General features: G+C 57.4%; 3 protein-coding genes across 6 annotated transcripts in view; 1 reads left to right on the plus strand and 2 right to left on the minus strand.

Moving 5' to 3' along the window:
• The window catches only part of FARP2 (FERM, ARH/RhoGEF and pleckstrin domain protein 2), a 100932-nt gene extending 87917 nt beyond the window's left edge, over positions 1-13015 (minus strand). For both annotated transcript variants that reach the window (XM_042239310.1, XM_042239300.1), the window contains exons 1-2: positions 12946-13015; positions 1725-1935 (exon numbers count right to left, since the gene is read on the minus strand). In XM_042239310.1, the coding sequence (XP_042095244.1) occupies positions 1725-1913 (189 nt within the window). In that variant the 5' untranslated portion in view covers positions 1914-1935; positions 12946-13015. The remainder of the gene's footprint in view (positions 1-1724; positions 1936-12945) is intronic.
• Positions 13016-13258: 243 nt separating this feature from the next.
• Positions 13259-17842, plus strand: LOC121817693 (uncharacterized). Its single transcript, XM_042239140.2, has one exon. The coding sequence runs from the start codon at positions 17462-17464 to the stop codon at positions 17840-17842; it is 381 nt and encodes a 126-aa protein (XP_042095074.1). The 5' UTR covers positions 13259-17461.
• SEPTIN2 (septin 2) overlaps positions 14428-20139 on the minus strand; it is a 28637-nt gene continuing 22925 nt past the window's right edge. For all 3 annotated transcript variants that reach the window (XM_027966881.2, XM_042239362.1, XM_042239356.1), the window contains exons 12-13: positions 18510-18612; positions 14428-16183 (exon numbers count right to left, since the gene is read on the minus strand). In XM_027966881.2, the coding sequence (XP_027822682.1) occupies positions 18511-18612 (102 nt within the window). In that variant the 3' untranslated portion in view covers positions 14428-16183; position 18510. The remainder of the gene's footprint in view (positions 16184-18509; positions 18613-20139) is intronic.

Raw genomic sequence — 20139 nt, forward strand, 5'->3', positions numbered from 1 at the left:
CTTCTCCAGGCAAGAACACTGGAGTGGGTCGCCACGCCCTCCTCCCGGGACCTTCCTGATCCAGGGGTCACACCTGCGTCTCCCGCACTGGCGGGCAGACTTCTCACCACTGAGCACCCGGGAGCCCCCTCTGAAGCCTGGACCACAGCGAGTACGTTCACCACAGGGCAGCTTCATGGTGGAGATTCTTCCAAACACTGGGCTGGAAGAGACCTGGAAGCCCAGCTAATTCCCAGACTTTAACCGGTTCCTCCAGGTGACTCATCGGAGGACAGTGAGAAGGTGAGAGGGAGCAGAGAGCCGCCCGCTCCCCGGGGCGCAAAGGTGCTTTCTCCAGACTCCCTGTCCTGCAAAGGCGGCCTCTTGCAACACAGGCGTGTCGCTGAAGGCGGACGGGCAGGTCCTGCCAGTTTCAGTTACCTGCCCGATTAAGTGATGCTTGCTTTCTTCCTCAGGTGGGACCTAAGAACCTGCAGGGTCCAGACACTAGGCACCCAGGCGCCGGATGCCTGCCACGGAGCATGTGAGCAAGAGCGCCGGCCCTGGGCTCCGGGCTGGGGTGGGAGCGCCTGCTCCTCCCCGCGCTCAGCGCCTGCCTCGACTCTGCTCTCACAGCGCTTTCTGCAGGCAGGCTCCAGCTTCCTCCAGCCCCTCACGCCTGCCCGCCTTCTGTGCGGCCCCCGACCTCCCCCCAAGCACAAGCCAGCCTCTGCTCAAGGTAGAGTTCGTTCTCACTCTAGTATGTCACATTGAGAGCAGGGGAATGCAGTCAAAGGTATTACTTTACACTAATAAAAAATACTAGAAAAAATAATTTATTTCTGCATTCCCTGGTAGCTCAGCTGGGAATCTACCTGCAATGCAGGAGACCCCAGTTCGACTCCTGGAAGATCCCCTGGGGAAGGGATAGGCTACCCACTCCAGTATTCATGGCCTCCCCTGGTGACGCAGACAGTAAAGAGTCTGCCTGCAATGTGGGACACCCGGGTTTGACCCCTGGGCCGGGAAGATCCCCTGGAGGAGGGCATGGCAACCCCCTCCAGTATTCTTGCCTGGAGAATCCCATGGACAGAGGAGCCTGGCGGGCTACAGTCCGTGGGGTTGCAAAGAGTCAGACAGAACTCAGAGACTAAGCGCACACACACACACTTATGAAAATGAGCAATTTTTTAAAAGACCATTCACTCTAATGCTATTTAGGAAATCAGAAAAAAATCTTTTCAAGCGTTTGCTATATTCAATTGTTTTTGCCAATATTATCAGCGCAAGCTACTACAGGGAATTTTCAAAGTAAAAGTGTTCTTACTGCTGACCCAGAAAAACGAGGTCTGTGCCAGGCTCCTCATGTGCGAGCGCTCAGCCCTCACCCAGCCACCCCGAGAAGCAGGGCCCGGAGTCGCCCCCACATGCAGACAAGGAAGTGGACACACGGCGATGCTGAGGGGCACCTCTCACCCAGCCACTGGGCCACCAAGACTCGGGAGCGGGCAAGCTGGTTCCTGCCCGCACCGCACGGCCCTCAGCCAGCCTCCCGAATGCCCACGTTGTGTCAGAAGCTTAAAGGAAACTCAGCAGAAGTCACTCTCCAGGCTCACTGTTTCCAAGCATCTTGTTACCCAGCTACTTGAGGCAACTTGATAAACAGGCAAAGTCTACTACCAGCAATGAGGAATCCGGCCCGTGACTTTCAGCTAGCACGAGGCACAGGCCCGTGGGCTTCTTACCTCGACGTCAAACAGCTCCACGGAGTCGTCCAGCAGCTGCACGCGGAGGTGCGTCCGAGCCGCTGGCCGCGCCACCCCCGCCGGGGGGCCCTGACCGGGCTCCAGGGTGCTGACGCCCGCGGGGGTCGCGGTGCCCAGGCGTGCCCCCGGGGTCTGCAGGACTCTGTATGTTCCTTCCAGCTCCCCCATTCCTCAGCAGCTGAGGAGTGTGCTGAAACAAACAGAAAACCCCAATCACCTTCAGTTACTTCAGTTTTAAAACATAAGAAAATTACTGGGTAGACCGGAATTCTCAGCACTGATTTTGCACCTCTGCGAGTCTTAAACTACCTCTAAACAGTTTAGAAAGATTATCTTCTCCTCATACACCGGCGGGGGGAGCACAGATGCCCGCCAGCAGCAGCCCCGGAACCAATGGCTCCTGGGTGTGTAGGCCGGGCAATGCCATCTAAAGGGGCCCCCTGGAGCAGGGTGGCCTACAGCCACCTGCCTCTCCTTCCCAGCCACCTCCTCCCACCCCCGGCCCAGAGGTCCAGGTGCTGCCCACACGCTGTGTGCACGGCCCAGGGCCTTCTAGCAAAGGTAGGTGAGTGCGCACAACTTGGGTCATGGGTTCCCACCCCACCGACATGGAGGGGACAACGCAAGGAAGGTGGATGGAGATGCTGGGGCTGCCTTTGCCAGCCCTGCAAGCCCTGGTCTCTCAGCTGCATCTCCAGGCTGCAGAGGTGTCACTGGGGGTTCGGAGGAGACTCTAGACCCGGCGCCAGACCGCAGTGTGGCACACGCCATGGGGAGCCCCCACTCTGACGGCAGCGGGGCACACGCTGCGGGGAGCCCCCACTCCGACGGCAGCGGGGCACACGCCGCGGGGAGCCCCCGCCTCTGCTGTTGCCAGCACTGCCCTGCCCCACCCCCGCAATAACCTCGCTGTCATCTCCACCCTCCGCGCCCTCCTCACCGATGAGGACGCTGAGGGTCTGAGAGGGTCAGAGGTGCCCCGGGAGGGGCCTGTGCCCTTCCAACCCTCCCTGCTGTGTGGGGAAAGGTCTCTAGCTCTAAGCTATTAAGTTGAAAAGAGCCCATCTCATCACTGTCTTTAACAATGAAAGACTAGGCTAAGTATCTGCTAGAATCTAGTAATACAGGCTTGCTTTCATTCGTCCTTATTAATAGTTACCTTCTACTTAACGGCAAATTCCCTTAAGTATGCCTATTTGTGTATGAAAGTCAATTTAAAGAAACACACTTAATGGTTAAACATGGTAAGACAAAAACAAATGCCAGATGTTTAATCAAGAAAGAATGCAGATGCCACAAAAATTATTTTAGTTTGCTTAATCATCTTGGAAAAGTCTTCGACTAGCCTGCAGTAAGTGCTTTGGAGAACTAACCTCACTAGGCCCCTGGGCCACTCCATTTCATGCCAGCTTCACTGCTGAGTTCCCTGGCCTTCTTTCTTTCAAGTTAATTTTGTTATCAAGACAAATTAACTCATGAAATTTTTATCTCTTGAATTAAGACAGAAAAGCTTCTCAGTGACCTGCTGCCTCCTGCTTAAGCCCTACTCCGCTAAGGCCTTCCCAACCGTCCGGTTGAGAACTGACTTGCACGTCTGGTTTATCAATAAGCAAACAGAAAATGAGTCAAGAGTGCTGGGAAAGCGAGACGTGCACAGCACAAGCAGAGTGACGAGGCAGCTGGTCATCCTGCCGGACACAGCTCCCAGCCGGCCCCCGACACAAGCCAACGGCTCACCCCGCGCTCGGACCCAGCTGAGCTGCAAGGGCGGTTCGGGCTGGCGGTCACCGGCCGTCTTCAGAGCTCTCCCTCCAGGCTGCATGGCCCTGGGAGAAGTAATTCTTACTGCGGTTAACGTCACGGGAGTCAAAAGACACGCACTGCGTCAGGACACGAGGCACTGCGCAGGCCACGGGCGTGATCAGCGTGGCAGAACCTGCTCCCACATCACTGAGCGTGAGGTCCACGAGGTGCCGAGAACCATGACTGCGAGCGCTTTCGGTCCAGCTTCACAACCGTGAGGCGCTCCCGCGGAAGAAGGGTGTGAAGGAAGACGAGCCCACCTGCCAGCTGCCCCAGGTGTGCAGACAGGTGAGAGGGAGCCGAGGTGGGCTCACAGAGCTCACCCACCACCAGAAGAGGCCCTTCTGAAACAAGCGGTGGGCACCAAGCGACCCTTCCCCTTTTAAGTAAAGCTGCAATTCTGAAGCAACATACACAGCCAAGGTATTGTTTTAAATCACTTCTGTCGTGTATTCCATTGTGTAATTCTCATTTATATTTTTTCATAAAACATTTAGATGGAAAAAATTTCTTCAGGTTCTTCCCTTTGACTTATTACAAGAAAGTCATGTCTAAACACCTACTTCTCAAAAAAAAAAAAAAAAAAAAAAGCCAACAAAAAACCCAAATCAAGCAAGACTAAGCTGCTGTACTCATTCAGGCGAGGCACACAAGAAGAACATGCAGAGAGGCTATCCCGGAAGAGCCGGGGCTGGGGTCCCCTTGGGGGGCTGCCCCAGGGTGTGCACAGCGGAGAGGTTGCAGGTGTGGCCAGCACAGCTCCCCTGCCCAACTGGTCACTGTCCGCGCGGTTCATCAAGCTGTGTGTTTGATCCATGCAGTTTTAACAGCGCACTGTAACACACTTTGCTGCTGCTGCTAAGTCGCTTCAGTCGTGTCTGACCCACACTAGATAGATGGAAAAACACTTTTCTTGGATCAAGGAATTCTAAAACATGGCCTCTGCACGTTTATAGGTCTTCTGAGCAGCAAGCTTCTGTCCCAGTCATAGCCGCCTGGTCAAAGGAAGACACCCACCCGGCTGAAGCCGAGACTGAGGATCACAAGACACCCTCACACCTGGAGGCTTACCGCAGGAGGACGACCCTCCTGAGAGGACCCGAGCCCATGGGCACCCTCCCGCGGACGCTCCAGGAGGGCTCTGCTTGCTATCACACATACCTCCCATTTAATGAGTACTCATCTTTTAGCTTAAGAAAACTCAGGAAGGAAGGAACTCAGAAAATCAGATGGAACCGCTAGGTTGCAAACAGCAGTCGACCTTGGTCTCACTCTGGAGTGGGCAGCTGTGACAGAACCCTCCCCGTAGGAGCATGAAGTTGCTTGTTCAACAGTCTTGCCTCAGCCTGACTGCTTCCTCTAGCCTGACCATGGGAAGAAAGGAAAAATGTATGCACGGAATCTGCTTTACATAAATTACAGCCGAACAGAAATTACTTTGTTTTGCTCTGTGTGCTTAGAAATAAACATTAAAAAGGCAAGAGTATGCAAACTAGATGAGACACACAGCAAGCGCTTCCCAGTCCTGCAGGCTCGAAAGGGCAGAGAGTGGCTCCTGTGCTGCCAGAGGCCTCTCCAGGGGGACCTCTTCAGGGGGATGTCTCCAGAGGGACCTCTTCAGGGGGATGTCTCCAGAGACCCTCTCCAGGGGGAACCTCTCCAGAGACCCTCTCTAGAGACCCTCTCCAGGGAGATCTCTCCAGAGACCCTCTCCAGGGAGACCTCTCCAGTGGGACCCCCTCCAGAGGGATCAGGGGAACCTCCTCAGGGGGACCCTCTCCAGAGACCTGGAGGGAATCTATCAAAATCCAGGGACTGACGAGGGACCCTGGTTCACTTTCTTTTCTTCCTCTAATTGAACAAAATGTTCTGCAGTCTTATTCCTAAAACTATTTCTGGTGGCTGGATACAATTTCCACCACTGACATCTAGTGTTACAAACTTGGCTCCTATATATTGTCATTTAATAATTAAAAAAAAAAAACCTTCAAAACCACCTTGTGATGTGTAATTTCCATTCTAAAGGAACAATTCAGCTCAAAAGTCTGCCGAAGCTCTGGGTGACGACGTGTCGACTCAGGTTTGTAACAGAGGCGCCCCTGGGGTGGGGCAGTGACGATGGAGAAGGCTGTGCACGTCTGGAGTGGGGGCGTGTGAGAAATCTGTGGGACTTCCACTGGAGTTTCAGCTTCAAATTGCTCTAAAGAAGTCTATGTAAAAAAAAAAAAAGGTCTGCTCCCCAGTTGCGTCCCCCTTGGCTGGCAAATGAGCGCGTGGCTCACTGGCAAGCGCAGCCCTCTGTCCTCAGCACAGGAAGCTGCTGAAATTTCCATCACGAGAGGAAGGCCTCTGTCTGCCTCTCTGGTATGAAGGTGGATAAGCAGGGTGCAAAGCGGGTGCATGGCACGTGGTTCTGGTGAAGAGGACCATGAACACACGCATTTGCTTCCATTCAAACAAGCACGCTGGAGGACGAATCGCCCAAACAACCGCCTCTGGCAGGGCGCTAGGGCTGGGAGGGCAGCTGCTTCTGGAGTCTGCAACGCTCATGCCTCAGGTCAACTGGGGAACCTCGTCGATGGTCTCACATTTGCAAAGTGCTTTTGCCACAAAACATAACCTGTTCTCAGAAGTAACACTGGGGGTGATGGCCTTGGGGGACAAAGTTCTGCCGACCTCAAGGTCTTTGTCCAGTAATTCCAATATCCGCATCATCTTAGCTGTAGCCTGTCTTCTCTCCTGCAAGCTGGTATTTCCCTGGTTCTATGCATGTCAGGTAATTTTGGATTGTGTCCTGGAGAGTTAAAATATTGTGTTGGACTTACCTCGTGATGCAGTGGGTAAGAATCCACCTGCCAGGGCAGGGCACGTGGGTTTGATCCCTGGTCCAGAAGATTTTACGTGCCACAGAGCAATTAAGTCCACGAGCCATCACTACTGAGCCTGCAGGCTCCGGGACCCACAGGCCGCAAGGCCTGAAGCCTGAGCACCTACAGCCTGCGCTCCGCAGCAAGCGAAGCCCCTGCAGCGAGACCCACACACCATGACGAACAGCAGCCCCGTGTGCCCGAACCAGAGGCCCTGGGCAGCAACCAAGAGCCAGTGTCGCCACAAGTAGGTAAACAAAACACAAGACATCGCACTGTGAGTCGCTGGCATCACTTAAATCCCACAAGATCGTGGCATCTCTGTTCAGCGGCACTGACCTTGCCAGGGCCGGGTGGAGGCCTCAGCATCAGCCCCACCTGCAGAGGCCCCATCCTCCCTGGGCACCATCCCCAGTGCCCGCCTGGCTCCCGGGCTGTGGGCTCCCCCTTAGCTGAGTTCCCACGGGCAAACGGTGCAGGGTCAGCCCCATGTAGGCACAGATCAGCGCTGGGCCCACAAATTCATCAGCAACTCTGGGGTCACCCCCTCAGGCCCCTTCTCCACGGCCTCACCCCCTCGGCCCCCTGTCCACAGCTCCCTGGCTTACTCCTCAGTTCTCCAGACAGAAGCCTGCAGCTGACGCCCTGCTCGCTGGGGGCTTCCCCGGCTGCAGGAGCGAGTAGAGCGCCCTGGAGTCACAGGCGTCTGCAGGCAACAGGCCTGGCCGGAGGACAGGGAGAAGGAGGGGGTACGGTGGCTGTCTCCCCATCTCTCTGGGACCCAAACTGGGCAGCTCCTCCTGCAGCCCTCCCGGTTTGCACCTGGAGCCCACCTCTGGGTTCTGGCTGCCCTGGGAGCAGTCTGCGGAGGCTGGGGGAGGTGGAGCAGGAGCAGGAGCCTCACTGCTCATGCGGCCGTACTGGCCGCCATTTCCTCACGGCTGCTCCGCGCAGACGTGCAGCTCTGCAGCCAGGGTGGTGGGCAAGCCAGGGCAGAGGGGGCTTATGCCTCTTCCCAGAAACAGGACTCGACCTCCGGGCATCTAGAGTGCGTCTGCATGGCGCTCTTTGGGAAGACAGTTGGTTTCTATTTCCTCCCTTCTGAGGGTCTGTCATTTTGGAGTTGTCTCCAGGGATAAACACATGTTACATCTGAAATCAGCCGGCTTCTGGGTGGAGGACAGCAGGGGTCCTACAGCGGAGTATGGCTCACCTTCTAGGAGAAAGCAGGGGACCTGCCTGTGTCTCCTCCTTCTCAAACAGTTCAGTTAAAGTAAAAACAATCATTTTTAAACAGCCTCTGGAATGGGTTTCTTGTTCAGATAGTGAGACTCATTCTCCCAACATACATCTTGTTAACTGTCACCAAGGCAGCCGGGATCCGAAGGCCGCAGGAGACAGAACTCCAGTGATTTGTAAAATGACCCAGAGCTGCTTCCTCCCTCCAAACACACCCCACCAGCTGGCAGAAGAGGTGCTGAGCACCCTTACCACTTGCATCCCAGGCGTCCTCAAGGTGCTGGCCACACCCTGCCCTAGTCTGGCCGTGTGACTCTGACACCCATCTGCCTTGTTTCTGGGCTCCTCGCTGGCACGGCCCCTTCCAACGTCCTAAGGAGGGGCCCTTGGCAAAGCCATCTAGAAAGTTCGCACACATATTCCAACGGCAACTGACTGAGCCTGCTGCCCCTTCCACCCTGACCCTGCCCGCGTTCTGCTTCCCCAGGTCATGCGGCTCAAGAGGACCCAGGTGCCTGCACAAGGGGCAGGAGACACGCTGAGCTGGGTTAACGGGACGCGTTTCAGCCTTCACACAGAGCTTATCACCGGCCATCACGCCGCAGGCCTGGCTCTGGGAGCGTCGCTGCCGCCCAGGGTGCTCAGGCCCGGGGCTGGGGGACCAAGTGCAGGCCGGACCCGGTGGCAACACCAGCAGCACCAGCAGCACCAGCAGCGCCAGGTGCCGGGGGCGTGTGGGCCTGGGGAAGGAGCGAGGCTGGCAGTGCAGGGGGCCAGACACTGGAGAGTCATCACCAGGCATGTGGAAAGGCAAGCAGATCTTGGCTGGCACTCAGTGGCCAAAACCACACTGCCTGCCGTCAGAAAACAGAATTCACGCTGCAGCAGTGTGCTTATAGATAGGCCATAGATGTGTAACTCTCTGAATGGACTTCTGCAAAACAGAATTTATCAGGACTCCTGCTGTTCCAAGACGCAGTCTGTAGCTGCGCTAGAAACAGCAAGCGTGAAACCATGCTTCATGTCTCCTAACAGTCAGCAATAGAGGTTTCCCATCAACCATGCTAGAGGAGCCGCTGAACTCACTCTCTTCTCTGTCACGCTAATTAAAAAGGACACGGCCAAGTGGAAAGTGGCACAGAGGGTGTCAGGGCTCAAGACAGCAACACCAACTCTTATCTGCTGCTGCTGCTGTTAACTTGCTCAGCTGCGTCCGGTTCTTTGTGACCCCACGGACTGTAGCCCACCAGGCTCCTCTGTTCATGGAATTTTCCACGCAAAAATTCTGGAGTGGGTTGCCATTTCCTTCTCCAGGGGATCTTCCTGACCCAGGGATTGAACCTGGGTCTCCTGCGTGGCTGGCAGATTCTTTACCACTGAGCCACTGGGAAACAAAGGTGCGTCAGGTAATTAGCAAATACGCTATTTTTCTGGATCTTTTCTGAATGTTGTATTAATGGTCAGCTTTCTCAACTCTGTAACGTATTTACTTTTTCTCATTCTAAATAAATATTTGCACTCCAAGTTAATTTTTATTTCTAACACTGTGTTTCTTAAAGAGGTCCCCTCCCCTACACTGGTAAATCTCAGGTCCCATAAAAACTGCTATCCACTCTGCCCCGATGAAACCTGACTCACCCAAATGTTCAGCGAGCACCTTGCTTCTGAAAAGAGCAAGTCCAAGTCCCTAAAAGCACAGGAGCCTCTGAGAGGAGAAACCCCCGCCCCCCTCACCCCACTGCCCCATCACAGCAGGGAAGACACAGAAGCCAGTCTCCTAAGTGCTGGTAAGAGCTGCAAGGAGTGAAGCCAGAAGCCGCTAGGGATCTGGTGGGTGGAGAGGGAGGGAGGAGGCCTCAGCGAAAGGCGGGTGTCTGTGTCAGACCCCTCAAGAGTCCTGAGTGGCCGCCAGGCCCGCCCCTGGCTCACAAAACAAGGAATCCAGGCTCAGAAAGGTTAGTGACTTGCAACGCGTGTGACCTCAGCCTTCCCCCACCCCCGCCCTCACGGTGTGCCATTCCCTCTTGGGCTTAAGGGACCCCACGTGCTGAGCATGGGATGAGCCAGAAGGGGAGACGCCTGTGGAAGTGGCCCGGACCACACAGCGGAGTGCAGGCAGCACCAGGGAGCACTGAGGAGGGGGCGCGGCTGGCCTTGCTGGGCGGCTCTCCAGCACGGAGTGGAGCTGGGCCCACGGCGGAGTGGAGGGCTGGCTGGGCAGAGCAGTGCACACGGGCGGGGCCCTGAGGGCACCCACGGGCTGGGCCGTGGGGGTCCTCAGAGCCCACCTAGGAGGCCTGGGTGGGATCTCACCACCTGGTACTCTGCAGCTAGGAGAGATGGGCGAAGCCAAGCTCATCACTGCATCCGACAGTGTCAGAGGGCCTTTCTGGTCTTGGATTTTAAAACGACTGTAAATTGGAAAACAGTCCTGTGACCCTAAAATAAAACCACTTACATCACTCCACCTTCTCCTCCGGTCCTTGTCCACATCCTCGTGTATTTTTAAATCAGTGGAAAGGCTGTGTACGAGCTGCTTTGCCGTTTTGGTTGAGATGTCTCTTTGAACGTATTTCCAGGGATCATAATGGTTCAAATTTTGTCGGGAGGGAAGGGCGAGGAGGGGTCGCCGGGGCGTGTCTGCGGCCGCAGAGCGCGCTACCAGTCTCACTTGCCGTGTGTACCCAAGTCTGCTTTCAAACCGGGATTCCAAAATCTAAACCTTTTCTCACTTATTGCTAGGTGCTCTCCATAAAGATTAGACCAATTTACAGAATCACCAGAAAGCCATCACATTCTGGCCTCCGTCATGTTAAGCTCTGTGGAGCCCTCACTTTTGACACCCGGTTGCCAAGGTAAAGCCCGGAGCTGACAAATATGCTGCAGCCCAACGACGCTCCACACGTGGATCTCAGACAGCGGGACGGGGCGACCTCGGCTCCAGCGACCTCGGGCGACTCAGCTTTACAGGGCTTTTCCTGCACAGAACGCCAAGGTGTGTGCAGGAAACTTGCGACCCACTGAGCAAAAGGGGAGGTGGCAGGCTTACAAGAGAGTGGGTGAAGGAAAAGCAGGAACAAACCTGAAAGGATAAGCAGCAGGAACAGCCACCTGCTACCTTCTCAGGACAGAGGGCGCACTGCTGTGCCGAGAGGCAAGGTGTTTGGAAAGGAGAGGAGGGGCCTGATGGACTGAAAAGCACACGCAGAGAACTAGCCATGCCTCCACCTTTGCTTTGTCAACACAGGCCATGCCCTTCTCCCAGGAAGGACAGCTCTGCTTAAATACTGCCTCCTTTTTTCCGGACTGTGCACCCAGACTGCTTTTCTGCCCGACAACATGACGGCTGACACCGATTAAGCACTTAGTGGGTTCCAGGCAGCTAGCTACTGATGCCTGATCCTCACAAGTCTATGAGGCACGTAAACTGCAACCCCATTTGTTGCTAAGGAACCCAAGGAGAGATACGTGAATGTATCATAAAAATTCCTCTTCTGGGGAAGGAATTAGTATAGAAGGAAGCAGGGAGCCTACCAGGAGAGAAGGTCCAAGCAGGTGACGAGCCAGCAAACTTCTGCAGCTCTTGCAGCTCCTGGTCCAGACAGCTCAGTGCTCACTGAGGCTCAGCAACAAAGCAGGAGTCCTGGCCCAGGAAGCGGGTCCAGGCGTGATCCGGCACCGGCCACCCACTCTGCTTCCAACTGGGGCCAGGGCCTGGCCACATCATCTCTGCAGATTTTGAGACAACTTAACTGCAGCCATGAAGTTAAGCCGTGTGCTCCTTGGAAGGAAAGCTATGACCAACCTAGACAGCATGTTAAAAAGCAGAGACATCACTTTGCTGACAAAGACCTGCAAAGTCAAAGCTATGGTTTTACAGTAGTCATGTATGGATGTGAGAGATGGACCATAAAGAAGGCTGAGCGCTGAAGAACTGATGCTTCCAACTATGGTGTTGGAGAAGACTCTTGAGAGTCCCTTGGACTAAAAGGAGATCAAACCAGTCAATCCTAAAGGAAATGAACCCTGAATATTCATTGGACTGATGCTGAAGCTCCAATACTTTGGCCACCTGATGTGAGGAACTGACTCATTGGAAAGACTGAGGGAGAGGAGGAGAAGGGGGTGAGAGGAAGAGATGGTTGGATGACAACGGTCCCTCAGTGGACATAAGTTTGAGCAAACTCCAGGAGACAGTGGAGGATAGAGGAGCCTGGTGTGCCACAGTCCATGGGGTTGCAAAGACATGACAGTCAGAGAGAGTGAACAACAAAACAAAATACAAACACCAGGTGTGAAGTGCTTCATAACCCCTCACGGAGAGTTACGTCTTGTGGTGTAAGGAACTCAGGACTTTCAAAGGGCCGCAGATACAGATGAACATCAGATCTGCCTGCAAGCAAAGGCCACTCCACGCCTGCCCAGCTCCCAGGTGCGCCGCTGGCCCTGCACACCACCCACCAGCCCTCTGGCGCCGTGCCACGGCCATCACGCTCTCCAGAGTGCCCCGCCCAAAGCTCCGCACAGAGACAGCAAAGGCGCACGGAAAAGCCACCCTGAGATGTACCTCTTCCCTTCACTGTGGGCTCGGGCTATTTCCTTCAGTGCACCTCCCGGGAATCTGTTTTCTCGGCAATTACGACCGACCAGCACGCGGAAGGCCTCCGGAGGCCGTGGCCACCAGGGTAGGTGTGGACCCCGGCCTGAGCGATCGCTAGGCATGGTCAGGTCCCAGCTATCAGGGCGGGCTCTGGAAGGCTCTCACTGCCTGAGGAGCCTTTCCAGGTTTCCCGGAGTAAAAGCATTAACACCTAATACCAGCCTTAAGACCATTTAAGGAAAGGCCAAAAAGGGCATGGCCGCAAGTCGCCCGAGCTTCCACTTGCGGTTCTGCCCAGGCCTCACGAGGGGCCCCCACGCCCACCCGGGGCCCCCACGCGGAGCCCCCACGCCCACCCGGGGCCCCCACGCGGGGTCCTCTCGCGCACCCCGGGGCCCCCACGCGGGGTCCTCTCGCACACCCCGGGGCCCCCACGCGGGGTCCTCACGCGTACCCCGGGGCCCCCACGCGTACCCCGGGGCCCCCAGCGGGCAGGCTCCCCAAACAGCGCCCTCCTCACACGCGGCCCGCCGCCCGAAGGCCTTCCCAGGCCAGGAGCAGACTTCTCTGGCCGCTCGCTGTCCGGAGGCGCCCGCCCTGCCTCAGGCTTCGGCCTGCGGCCTCCGCCGCCCGCCCCCGAGGCGTGCCCTGGCCCCCGCTCGCCCGCTGCCGCGCGGCCCCGCGCCCTCACCGGCTGTCCGACCCGAGCTGTCGCCCGCAGCGGCCTCCGAGTCCGCGCCGGCTCCGCCCGGCTCCCTACTGCCCGCGGGCCGCCCCCGCGCCCCGCGCCCCTTCCCCGCCCCGCCCAGGGCCCCGCCCTCGCCCCGCGGATGCGCCGCCGATTGGTCTGACGGCTCCTGGGGCGGGGCCTCCGCGGCCGCAGCCTGGAAGCGCGGCACAGAGCTCCGATTGGTGGATTTGTAGGGCGAGAAGGCACGCGCAGAGTCGGATGTAATTCGGCCAGCTCGGCTCGCGGAGCCGCGGGCGGTTCTGGGCGCGGCGTCGGCTCAGGGGGCGGGGCGGCAGATCCGTGCTTGGGGCATGGTTACGGCTCGGGAGGGGCGGGGCGTCGGCACGGGGGGCGGGGCGCGACTCCGGCCCAGATCTGTCTGCAGCCTCGTTCTGCCCTGGGCCGTGGCCGCCTGCGTCCCTGTTACCAGGTCCTCTTCTCCTGGGGCTACCCGGGTGGGCCTAGGGGCGCCGAGGGCCAGGCGAAGGTGTGCTGTAGAGGAAACGGGCCGTGCTGGGCGCCCAGCGGCCCCCTAGCTTTCGCGGTCCCCCACCGGGGAATGGAAACGTGGCACCATCTCCGGAGCGCCCAGGCCCACGATTTGCGGGAGCACACGCCCCTTCTTCGAGCAGTTGAGTGAGCTCCTGTGCATTCTTGGAGATCCGGCTCAACTTGCCCCGGTCCTGCCCCCGCCGCGGTCCCCGCGGGCAGGCCAGGAGCGCCCCCGCGCGGCTATCTAGGAAGTAAGTCCCGAACCATCCTGGAGAATCCTGGTTGGTTGGCCTCCGGGCACATCTCACACAAGGAGGAGTATCTGCTTTCCGCGGGGCTGCCTCGGAAGGGCACTCTTGCCTCCGTTGTTTCCGCCGGGTTTTTTCTCTAACCGGCCCTCAGCGCAGAACCCCGCACCCGTCCCCTCCGAGGCACAGAACCCCGACAGGAGCACACTGCCAGGGAGGCCACGCAGGGAGACCCTGGTCAGAGCGGCGGGGGACCCAGTAGAGGCTGCAGAGCATAAGCCGGAACACCGAGGGAGGGACGGGCCTGGAGAGAACTACAGAAGAAAAGGGGCCCAGGCGGTCCTGGGCGGAGGGGCCAGGGGTCCGGATGCCACCCCCAGATCAGGTTTCCAGCATTCCTCCTGGTCAGTGGCTGTCCCTACCGTGAATGAGACCTTGCTTCTGTCACGTTTTCTACCCGGAGGGCAGACATCGAGCTCTCATTAGAGCTCCTTTTTATCAGTTCCCCTGTAAATCCTTTCTTTCCAGGCTTCGTGGCTCCTCCTTTCCAGCTGGGATCACCAGTACAGAGCTGTTCTGTACTGATGTTCATGCGAATACTTCCTCCCCATTTTTTATACACAGGAAATGCAGAACTTTCTCTGAGTGTTTCTGAGATCTTACACCTTTACCTTGTAAAGAGCAAAGAATATCTCACTTAATATCTAAACAATAGTGCTTTATTGGTGAAAGGTTAGTTTCAGCGGATACAAAATTGCTGTGTAAAATAAGTTTTCAAAATACATTTTTATAGGTAAAGTTTTATCTCTTAGTAACTAAAGAGCAATTATCTATTAGCAAAAGTATTTAGATTGGAGCAGCAAAACAGAAGGGAATTTGAAAGTGTAGGTCCACCCACACCCACGCATCCATTAGGTGGCAGCTGGCACTGGACTTACTGGGCTTATACCGTCTACCACTTTGAAGTACTGCCACCCCACCCCCTTTTAAAAAACAGCTTTTACTAGCGTAGCTGATAAATGCCAAAATGGAACACTTCTTGGTAAATAAAACCTGTACACTGCACCCAAACCTACAGCTCTTGACCGCTCCCAGGCAGGCAGCAGCGAAGGGCAGTCGGGAGAACACCAGACGGCCTTCGCTGCGCAGCGCACCTGGCTAATGCTGCCACCATCTCCCTTCCTTCCTGGGCGGCCTCGGCCCTGCAGCGCAGCGCTTCTCCACGTCAGCCCCTGTGCTCCAGTGGGATGAGAACGCTGAGCCAGCAGCCACTCCCTCCAGTCTCCTTCCATGTGGCACTTCTGGGGACCGATCAACCGCGGGGCAAGGAACCGGCCGGTGCGGCACCCACGGTGGCGCCGCCAGCCAGCCCACAGGGCAAGTCTGAGAGCGCCTTCACTCTCAAGCCACCTGTGGACAAGTCTGTGCTAACACGTCAGGAAGGAAACCACGGCGGCTGAAAACAGATGGGACAGGCCACACACGGCTATCTGCCTGAACACCGTTGAGAGTGGGATTAGTCCAAGTGAAGCCAAACCAGAACTGCGCTGGGAACCGTGGCGGCGCTGCCCAGACGCAGCTTCCACACCGCAGTCACAGGAAACACGCCAAGCCTGCCACAACGGCAGGCTTCTGCACAGACCAACTGCTAACTCCCCGTAAGAAGTTATGCTTGAATCTAGTTGAGTACAGAGCTCACCGACTCTCACCACATAGGCCGGGGTCTCAGCCGTGACGTGGAAACGGTCGCTCGAGGGCTTTCGTGGCAAACTCTATAGAACGTGGCTTGTGCTGAGTCCTCTGCACAGTGGTTTAAAAAATGGCCTCACAATTCAAAGACTTGTTTAAAAACTCACCCCTAACAGCCTGCTTGTAAAAAAGCTATTTAAGTATAAACATGTATCCAATTAGATACCTTTTCATTTGGTAAACAGATAACGTGCAGATGTATTAACAGCGTGAAGCTATAGCAGCAGAACTGGTTTTGGACGTTGTGGTTGAACGAAAGTAAAGGCAGGGAGCAGGCGCCGCAGCCCGGGGAGAGGCGGCCCGGCACCCAGGCAGCTCATCCTTCTGTGTTCATGTCTCTGCCGCACAGGAACGTTCTCGGAAATCTGAACGTTCTATAAGTAAATCTCGATTAGTCGGTTAGGCCAGTCAGACAAAATTCCCCTATTAACTATACGTGCTGACTGGTTCCTGGGAATCAGTTCTAGCGTTAGTGGTTACTTAAAGTGGAAGAATAAGGAAAATGGACAGTTCACTTCACAGAATATAAAGTATAACGTAACAACGAAATGCAAATGTTAAGGTACTGCATACAAAATAACATTGGAAGTTCTAAAAAAAATTAAATTCTTAGGCACAGGTACTGTGAAATGTGGACAGGCACCCCCCCAACAGTCTTGAAAACACGCAGCTGTGTTACTCATCGGAATAGTTATCTTGAAAAGTGTTTCCTGGAAAGACAAAACACAAGACATTCATGTGGGAGTGAGGCCCTGCCCACTACTCAGACCACAACCAGCAGGATTTTTCTGTGTAGGAACAAAAGGGCAAAGGTTGAGCAGACAGTGGGCCCCAAGGACCACAGTGTCTACTAAAGGCAAAACCTCATTAACAAAGTTCTTGAAAACTGGGATGAAACGTACGCAGAAATGTATTGGTTTTATGTACCCAAAGTGGAATTCTCATAATTCCGTAAAGCTTCAGAAAGAGGAGCGGCAGGACAGAGAAGTGAGCCAACAGCCATGGCTCCCTCCCGCCCCAGGGCAGCCCTGGCGCTCCGGGGCCCCTCTCCCTCCCACCGCCTCCCGGCAGGCGCACACCTGCCCAGGGAGCACCGCCCCCAGCGTCGGAAGGTCCACCAGCTGCCAAGGGTGAGACCACAGCGCCAGCGTCCTCCCTGCTGAAGCGGGGCCTCCACACCCACTCAGAGAGGCCCCTGGGACCTTCCCAAGGTTCCAACACGACGACCAAGGAGAAGCAGTCACCCCTGACCGGGGTGGGTCCCCTGGATGCTCCCTCTAGAAGTGCGTGCTTGTACCTCCTGCCTCCTTGTGTCTTTCTGTGCAGCGATTTCACAACTAAAACCTCTCCCAATAAGCCACCAAGGGAAAGGGCTTTATTTGGTGACCAGCACCCCCAACCTGGCCCTGCCCAGGTCCTTCATCAGCTGTGTGTCGTGGAGACCTCTGACAGGTGCCCAACCTCAGGGCCCCTCACCTTCTGTCTCACGAGTCCTGCAATGTGGTAGCTCAGCCTGCAACTGCTCACGTCGTCACAGTACGTAAGTGACGCTGCTACAGTCCCAGGCCCCTTAACCACACTGGAGACCCTCTGCCCAAATCCTGGCTTCTCCCCAGACCTGGGCTGGCGCACACTGTCTCGCCCCGGGCAGCTCCTCCAGGAAGTGGGCCGGACTCCACCCAAACCCCACTCCTCCTCCGGGCTCTGACTTTACCTTCTGCTCCCTCCTCTTGGAGCTAGTTAGCCACTGCCTGGACAGCTCTAAGCGTCCCCTGTCCAAGGGGCAGGGAGAGGGCACTGCGGAGAGGCCGCACAGCCCGGCTAGACCCCCGGAGCCACGGAGGACGAGCGGTCAGGGCGGAGCTGCGGTGAGGGGCCAGGCCGGCAGCCTCCCTCGAGGGGATCCCTCAGCCCACCTCTACTTCTGCTCTGCCTGAGCTGTGCCAATTGCATGAAGTCCCCTCTGGCTCCTTCTTCCACTACCCTACATGCGGTTGGGTTTGCTCCTCACCATGTCTTCTCATAAGACTTTTAGGATCAAGAGATTTCTGGCCAAGAAACAAGAGCAGAGTCGTCCCATTCCTCAACAGATTCGAGTGAAAACTGCTAATAAACCCGGGTACCCCTCCGAGAGCAGATCCTGGAGGAGAGCCAAGCTGGGTCTGTCAGGGCCTCACACGGGAGCTGCAAACTGCGCTGCCACGCCTCCCGGCCCCAGCAGCAAGCGCGCCACTGCCGCCCAGCGGCTCACAGGAGGGGGGTGCTTGGCTCCCGGTGCTTCCTGCTTTCTCACTAGTGGTCCATGCGGCTTAGCAAGAAACACGGGAAAGCTTTCACTGGAAAAAATTCTCTTTGTAAAGATACTTTGAGCCTTAATAAATTTCAAATTGTATGACCAACAAAAGCTACTTTAGTATACAATTTTCTCCTACTGTTGAAATATTAAATCTCTAAAGTAGGAGTCTGGAGAGTTCTCGGGGGTGAATCCACCGCTACCGGGAAGGTGAGACCCAGCTCCTCGGGGACAGAAGCTCTGCACTCGTTTCAGGCCTCACCCTGTAGGTCTTGTCATCTGTATACTGAATTTTACCCTTAATAAATGTGATCTAGGAAGTCGGACATTTTCCTGTAGGGGTGTGGGTGGCGTGGGAACCTTTAACCTCTTGCCAGTCCGTCTGAGGGCAGTTGACAACCTCAACTTGTGACTGGCATCTAAAGTGGGGGCAGACTGGTGCTCAGTCTGGGATTGAGCCCCATGCTGCGGGGTCGGATGTGAGCGCCAGGCGGCAGGCGTGGGGACCTGCATGCATCTGGGAGCAGGAATGAGGTGTCCCAGGTGGGAGGAAACACAGGAGGGAAGAGCGGCCTTCTTCCCTACACAGGAAGGACCAGCTCGGCTTCCCACTCCAGCTGCTGACCACGCTTCCAGGGTGAGAAAACATGGCTGCTCTCCACTAGATGGGGCGTGGGAAGCCGTGGCCTCCCGGGAGCCACCCTCCCTCAGCGGCCGCGGCCGCTCCCCGGGCCGGGTCTTACCTCACACGTGGTGCCCATGGACCCCGCCGTCACCGTCGCCTCCCTGCAGCTGCAGCTGCATCTGCGCCTGCATCCGCGCAATCATCTCCTGCATGCGGCGGAGCTGTGGGTGCGAGCGGGGCACGTGAGCCTGGGGCCCTCATGGGGCCTCGATTGCAGCCCCACGAGCCAACTCTCGCCGACTCTGACCAGCCAGTGAAAGACCCACAGTCTCAACAGAACACCAAGCACACAAGAAAAGGCAATTCAAATGAAAAATGAAAAAGACCAAGAAACGGGAGAAATAGGAAACGAAAGACAGCACGAGAGCGTTTGACCTACAAAGGCTAGAAACAGCTGCTGCCACCCCCCCGAGGGGACCGTCCCCGAGGGGCCCGAATCCCATGGTGACCGTCCCTGAGGGGCCCGAGGCCCGGCCGCTCCCACGGGGACTGTCCCCGAGGGGCCCGAATCCCATGGTGACCGTCCCTGAGCGGCCCGAGGCCCGGCCGCTCCCTCGGGGACTGTCCCCGAGGGGCCCGAATCCCGGGGTGACTGTCCCCGAGGGGCCCAAGGCTCAGCCGCTCCTGCAGGGACCGTCCCCGAGGGGCCCGAATCCCGGGGTGACCGTCCCCGAGGGGCCCGAATCCCATGGTGACCGTCCCCGAGGGGCCCGAATCCCGGGGTGACTGTCCCCGAGGGGCCCGAATCCCATGGTGACCGTCCCTGAGGGGCCCGAGGCCCGGCCGCTCCTGCAGGGACCGTCCCCGAGGGGCCCGAATCCCGGGGTGACCGTCCCCGAGGGGCCCGAATCCCATGGTGACCGTCCCCGAGGGGCCCGAATCCCGGGGTGACTGTCCCCGAGGGGCCCGAATCCCATGGTGACCGTCCCCGAGGGGCCCGAATCCCGGGGTGACTGTCCCCGAGGGGCCCGAATCCCATGGTGACCGTCCCTGAGGGGCCCGAGGCCCGGCCGCTCCTGCAGGGACCGTCCCCGAGGGGCCCGAATCCCGGGGTGACCGTCCCCGAGGGGCCCGAATCCCGGGGTGACCGTCCCCGAGGGTCCCGAGGCCCAGCCGCTCCTGCAGGGACCGTCCCCGAGGGTCCCGAATCCCGGGGTGACCGTCCCCGAGGGGCCTGAGGCCCAGCCGCTCCTGCAGGGACCGTCCCCGAGGGGCCCGAATCCCGGGGTGACCGTCCCCGAGGGGCCCGAGGCCCGGCCGCTCCTGCAGGGACCGTCCCCGAGGGGCCCGAATCCCGGGGTGACCGTCCCCGAGGGGCCCGAGGCCCGGCCGCTCCCGTGGGGGCCGCCCTCCCATCCCCTCACGGGCGCCCTGCGCCTCCACCCGGGGTCTCCAGGGCAGGCGGCCGCCCCGTCAGGGGCCCTGGGGCACCCGGCAGGCAGGCTCTGCAGGGACTACGCCTCGCTAGAAGCCGCGGTCCTCGCCCGCCCCCTGCCCCCTGGAGCTTCCTGTCGGCTCCGACTCAGCACACTTCTCGGGGCAGCTTTCTCTAGCTCCACCCCCCGTGTCAGTCATGCGTATTCCCTAAATTTTTCTTAATGATGGTGAGTGACAACTTCTGTCGTTATATTTTCACTGTCTGTGTGTATGAAAACTGCTGTTTTTTAAACCTTATACAAATCAGCCAT

The sequence above is a fragment of the Ovis aries genome, chromosome 1 (assembly GCF_016772045.2).
Source record: "Ovis aries strain OAR_USU_Benz2616 breed Rambouillet chromosome 1, ARS-UI_Ramb_v3.0, whole genome shotgun sequence".
Taxonomy (NCBI): Eukaryota; Metazoa; Chordata; class Mammalia; order Artiodactyla; family Bovidae; genus Ovis; species Ovis aries.

Bases quoted from the DNA above. Each gene is read 5' to 3' on its own strand.
- LOC121817693 (XM_042239140.2), top strand. From the start codon at position 17,462: ATGCGGTTGGGTTTGCTCCTCACCATGTCTTCTCATAAGACTTTTAGG.